General features: G+C 32.2%; 1 protein-coding gene across 1 annotated transcript; it reads right to left on the bottom strand.

The window, feature by feature from the left end:
* Positions 5,777 to 6,723, bottom strand: LOC18613179 (LOB domain-containing protein 29). Its single transcript, XM_018118013.1, has 2 exons — positions 6,319 to 6,723; positions 5,777 to 6,202 (listed from the first exon to the last, which is right to left on the bottom strand). The coding sequence occupies exons 1-2, from the start codon at positions 6,595 to 6,597 to the stop codon at positions 5,777 to 5,779; spliced, it is 705 nt and encodes a 234-aa protein (XP_017973502.1). The 5' UTR covers positions 6,598 to 6,723.

Below are 6,723 nucleotides of genomic sequence, written 5' to 3'. Positions count from 1 at the left end.
AAGTAAAAAAAAAAAAAAAAAAAAAAAAATCAATTTCAATTGCTCCTTTGTTACTTGCATTTTCCTAGGAAAAGATTTTAAATTTTTATTTAAGATTTATAACTAATTGGGTGAGGAAGGTATCAATTTTGTTACTGTTTATACCTTCTAATTAACTTTCAAGTTAGCAAGGTGTAGAGTGGGTGAGTGGACTTGTTGGTATGTTGTGGGGCAACATGCAATACAACCTCTTTGTACTGATTCTTATCATCAAGAGAGTGCATATCGTCACAAGAGAGCGACCTAGTTCCCAGGGGCAAAGGGTAAGCCAACACGGGCCCCCCAAAATTTTTAAAAATATTTATTTTTTATATATATTTTATCAAAGGCTCCTCAAAATTTTTGAAAATTTTTATTTATTATATATTATTAATAACCCACTCAAAATAAATTTTTTATTTAATAATTAATATAAATAAAAAAATAAAATAACCTCACAAACTTACTTAACTTTATCCTAATTTAAATTTTTCTACACCTCTTTCTCTTTTTCTTTTTCTCTTCTCTTGTGTGTCTTTTTATTTTTATTTTTCTTTTCTTGTAACTTACCATTAAAACATACTTTATTCTTCAAAAGAGATTCATGAGCTTGTGAGTTTGGATAAAGAAAGACAAAGATCACCCATCACTATTGTGTAAAATTAAGAAGAGGTAAAGTTTTCTTTTACCTTTTTTCTATTTATATTATTTAACTATTATGTGAAATTCTATATTTCGTATTTAATTATTTACATTTTATTCATTATAGTTTTATGTTTTATTTTTTAAGTTTAAATATAAATATAATTATTTTTAGCAACGAAAATTATGAAAACAAGACTCCGGAACAAAATAGATGATTAGTTTCTTGCAGAAAATTTAGTTGTTTACATTAAAAAAGACATTGCTAGTATTTTTACTACAGAGTCAATAATTGATAAATTTGAATCTAATTAACATCGTTGAACACAACTTTTTTAGATAACTATTATAAGTTTTTTTTTATTTACATGTTATATAAAATTATTATTTATTATGAATTTTTTGATCGTTGGTTAAATTCAACATATTAGTTTTAAAAATTTTTAACTTTTATTTTTTTCGTCTTTGACCCGCCAACAAAAATTGACTAACTCTGCCCCTACTAGTTCCCGTCTTATTCTCCATCACCCTATTTTCACTAGCATACTATTTGTGACAACTTAGCAATAATAAATTGGTCTTCTAATCCTCTTTTGAGATTCTGTTGTGTAACATTTTCCAACAATATCCTGCTTGGTTGTTGCTACCATTGAAGCCATAATTGCCAGAGTTGTCATTGAACCAACTTAAAACCTAAAACAACGCCCAAAAAAATAAAAAATAAAAAGCATGTAAGAGAATAAATAATTTGAGCAATCAGGCTACACATTGGGGGATTAATCAAATGTCAAGCTCTTCGAGCCCATTACCCTGCCATAAAAATCTTTACCATTAATTAATTAATCAAACCCAGTCAAGCGGCAGTAGTCACTTTCATACTTTTGTCTATTCTTGCGTTAGAAAAAAAAAAAAACCAAGAATATTAAGGTCTAGAATGCATTTGTTGGACTCCATTACTCGCACTAAGAAAAAGTTAAATTATTCCAAAGACTGAATAATTAAATTGGAGGTGAGTGATGATTAGTTGAATGTGAGCTCAAGGAAGTGGAAAAAGCTGTCACATTAAAGAAACACAAGGAAAAACACAACTTTAGTACGAAACAATATAAATTATTACATATAAAATATGCTTAAAAGAGTTGAAAAGATAAAAAGAGAGTATGGTCTGTTTCTTTGACAGAGTCTAATTCTTAAAGGACAGGAACCCCATGTTATAAATATTTAAGTGGCAAAGTTAGAACCGTGACAAACACTTCCAACTCCAATCTTTGTCAAAAGTGTGTAGATTATTAAGGTATGGTCAAGGATGTATAATGAGGATTTAGAAATTTAATTTTTATTCACATGACATGGGACTGTTGATGACGTGTTTATTTAATACTAGAGATAAACACGAATGATTGTCTTATATGGGGATTAAACAATTCGAAACAAAACACAAAAAATGAAAGGAACGGTTTGGAGTTTGGAGTTTGGGCTCAGCATAAGAAAAGCAACGAGGGTCACATACACGTCTTCTTGGAGTTATGAATCTATTTTCAAACTCAAAATTTGACTACTAAATTTGCACACACACACACGTGGGCGTAATCATAACCGTTGATTGTGGGGTCCAGTAATGGATGATATCAGTTGGAGAGTTTTGTCTTTACAAGCAGCTCCATATAATCATGCTTCCTTGTAGATAGTATATGATCATGTTGTGAACAATTAATAAACTTGGATCGGATAATGAAAGAAAGTTGACCATCCAGCCTCTGACTTATATTAGAGGTGAAATAAGCACTAGGCATCCAATCATCAGGATTCAGGAGGTGTAGAGCTGTTTTTAAATTCATTTCAGATAAATTACGAGTTCATAGCTTGAGACAATCACAAGGTTGCTAAGACCAATTTAGAGTCTGTTTCGTAGCAAAACCAGATTAATTAATAGTTTTAAGCCATTTAGAAACGGGCCAATCTTTAATTACCTAGTTATAATTTTAGTTGGGCCTGCTGCAGTTCTTGTGAGATGGGGGAAAAGAAACCCAAAAGTAATATGGAGATCAATCATATTTGTACTGGATGTCATGTGCAAGCTTTCGGAAATCATAAAATATATATATATATATATATATAATAAGGTACAAGATTACTTGATAAAGTATATTGATGTGTTAATATGTGCAGCAATGCGTTACCCTCGTGTAAATGTGCATTTTTTTATTTTTTTTGTATTATACAATTGTAAATGAAACACTAATAGAAGGAATAGATTTTATTTTTTAAGTAAAATAGTAATCATTCACTTAGAATATGTAGTAGCTTTTCCAAATAACATTAACCCATGTTTTTGAATACTTCATTATGATTTCTAAGGTAATATATACAAAAAAGTAATGCAATATTAAAATTTAATAATATCCGTAATGATTATATATTTCTATTTTAAAGTGTTTTTAATTATAATTTTTTGAAATTAAAAATTCATATACGTTGATGTCTCATGCATTGCACAAGATCAAAGTTAGTTAATATATAGTTTTCTAGCGGTTTTGGGCAATGCAATTCCTAAAATTGCTTTTTTTTTTAATTACATAATGCACTTGATGCATATGCAATTTTTAAAGAAATTTCAATTATATATACAAATCGGGTTTGACTAATAAATTAAAATTAAAAGTTGGTATCCCTTACAAATTTCAATAAATTTGGTTTCTGTTCTAGTATAAATAGAAGGCATATTGGCATTGTCAAATTTGGTGTTATGAGCTCAAAAACATACGGACTCAAGGGGTGGTGCAGGCATGATAAAATAGATAAATTGCCAGTGTTTTGTACATACCCTCAACAAAGCCTTTCGAACTACTTGAAAGGCCAGGTTCTTAATTAATTAATTGTAGTGACATTTTTTGTTAATGTATCTACTTCTCTTGGCTTGTAGAAACCTGATTGAATACCTAATCAGTACTACTCTTGTTTCCGCGGTGTTAGCCAATTCAAACAATATTGCAAAAGAAAGAGGAGGAAATCAATCCAAGAAATGGCAAACGCTCCTTTCCTTTGTGATCATGTGGCAACAAGAGAGTTGAACCTTGTATTAAAAGGGTAACAATATAAATTATTGATCCTGAGTCACTACAATGCTTCTTCAACAACATATATGAATGGTGTCTACAATTAGATCATTTAAGAAGAAAAAATAAATATATAAAATGACATCAGCATCTTGATGAACACTGAATTCTATCAATGAAAATCTACACAAAAATATGATATAGGCCCCGGTCATGCTTTCCAAAAATGGAAAATATTAAAACAAAAGGATATATATATGATCTGCTAATAATTATGAGGTTGTTGTTTAGTGTATGGTGAGCAAGAAAACAAGTGGTCAGGTCTACTTCGTTCAAGATTTGCAATTCAAATGCAGTATAATACTCTAGCCATTTTATCATATATTTCATCATAATCAAAATTTTGGTAAACATCAGACTTGCACTGACTGATCATATCTCTGATTTTGGCCAAATGCTTTCCTGATAAGTAATATGGAAATAAGGACTTTACAGTGCATTTAGCAAGAGACTTCCTAAATGATTTGACAACCGAAATTTGTCTTCATATTCCTTCACCCTTCAACTCAAACACTGCTTTCTGGTAGAATGCGAATTACTTTCTTTGCATTCTCCCCAACAAGGGACACTATACTCACCAAAAATGTCAGTATGGCAACCTGCAAGTTTAAGTAATTCCATGAAGTAATTAATAAGCTTAGATATTTTTCACACTTCTACCTTCTCTCTTCATCCTGCTATAATGATAGAAAGGAAATTTCAAGTAAACTATAGTAGAAGAAGAATCAGATAAATTGCACTCATTGCTTAATTTATTCCATATGACAAGTCAAAAAAATCTGCTTTGCCCTGAAAAATGCATTTGCAAACAATATAAATATTGTAAATCCACACAGAAAGGTTAAGATATGGAGTAAACAACCTCACGTATAACAAAGCTAATATTATTGGTCATGAGTCATAAGTAAGATTTAAAGCATTAGTTAAGAGATTCAGATAATATAGCATATGCACCAGAAACTATAATCATCATTCTTTTTTTTTTTCTTTGGGAGGGGGGGAACAATGTGTGTTCAGATTGTGAAATGTTTCCTAAGAATCACCAAATCAAATATTGGGAAAAGCAGGGAATTAAGAATTGAAAGTGAAACAACCTGGGGTGGAGACCAAAGTTAGGTTCCATTAATAATCTAAAATTTCTCTTGGGATCATAATCGGGAGTATTTTAATGAAAATGAGGTATTTCGTTATGCTTATTCTCCTAACACAAATACAATTTCAGACCTTCTAATCTTTGATAAAATTTGTTGTCTCTTGAGCTCTATAGTACTATTCTTGAAAGGGAAAAGGGAGTTTTAATTTCCTTGATACTAGAATCAAGCTGCAAAAATTCCAAGTTATATGACAGTATACACGAGGTAATAAACAAGTCAAGTTGCACCGTTCAGTCTATAGCTTCAACAAAAGAAATAGCTCTTTTATTTGACCCCCCCAAAAAAAAAAAAAGAAATACCTATATCTCTGCACCTCAGTGATTTTCTTGCAAATAAACAGAGTAAATAATTAAACTTAAGCTAAATGATAAACATTTTAACGTGTAGGATACTTAGATCAAATGCTTTAATCTTGAATCAAATACATTAAATAGACCAATTGGTAAATTGTTCTGAACCAACAAATAAGAAGGTTCATAAAGGACAAGTGTGTAAAAAAGATCTAGGTAACTGTAATTTATTAGGTCAAAAATTGAGGCCCTTACTAGGTCATTAAACAAGGTAAATTAGCTCAAACAAAACCAGAATTTCTCCAGTTCTGTAAGAGAGAGAAATACACTATAATTCTATCAATATCCAAGGTTGCACTAGATTATGGAAAACAATAGTAGGGTAGATTTTAGGGTTTCCGATTGTATGAACATTTCCTAGGGTTCCTAGCTTTTATTTATAGCAACAAAAGTGCATGTTTTCAAGATATGCAACATCAATTCAAAACTGGAAGGTCGAATGTCGTCTTCACCGGTTTATAAATCTCTTTTGCTGAGTACTCTTGATCCCCTCATCTCATGATTGTTGAGCATAGCCGAAGGCCATTGATTGAAGATCATCGACATCCTGGAATGTCCATTGTCTGTTGTTTGTTTGCATGTCAAAGGAAGACATTGAATGAGGAGTCTCCCCGAAAGTAGTTGTGGTAAATGAGGCATCTTCTCCTGATGAGATGACTGAATTTTCATAATTCCCTAAAGAGGTTGGATCCAAAAACCCAGTCTCACAGTACGAATTTGCGTTGGGATGATTGGAGAGGTTGGGATTAAATTGTGGTGCCATGCTTGGATTATCTGGGTGAAACCAACTTTGAACATCTTGGAGGTGAGAAGGAATCTTTCCATAGTATTTGCCATTAGGGTTTTCACTAACAGAGCCATTAAGAATGCTCTGAGCTGCTTGTTCCTTAAGGGAAGCAAGTTGTGCCTGTAGATTGACAACCTGTAGAATTTGAAACCAAGAAAGCAATGGTAGATTGATATCAGATCTCTATCTAAACGCAAATTAGGGTTTCAAATCATCGATTTACTTAAACAAGGTCAAAGGGGTCACAAAACCTGCTGTTGAAGAGCAAAGATATGTGAAACACAGCCATAAATGGGGTCTTGAAGCCTAGCTTGAGCTTCATAAGAGATTGTGACCGCAGCTTCACAGCGGTCACTGACAGGGAGGTGAGCAAGCAGCTTTGAGACATTGCTTGCACCAAAAACCTTGTGGATGGCTGCAAAATGGGTTGCACCTTGTTCATGGCAGAAATAAGGTGCGAAAACACAGCCTCTAACACATTTTCTTCTCAAGAACTTGCAGGCACCACAAGGGGAACCAGAACCTGTCATCTTTTTTTTGTTTTGTTTGGGAGGGGTATTTTAGTGGTTTATTTTCCTTCTGTTCTTAGAGAGAACTTTAAGCAAGCATTACCACCAGGGGCTTATAAACACCAGAGGAAGAGGGAGGTGGATCAT

The sequence above is a fragment of the Theobroma cacao genome, chromosome 1 (genome assembly GCF_000208745.1).
Source record: "Theobroma cacao cultivar B97-61/B2 chromosome 1, Criollo_cocoa_genome_V2, whole genome shotgun sequence".
NCBI lineage: Eukaryota > Viridiplantae > Streptophyta > Magnoliopsida > Malvales > Malvaceae > Theobroma > Theobroma cacao.
This window is presented reverse-complemented; position numbering and strand designations above follow the sequence as displayed.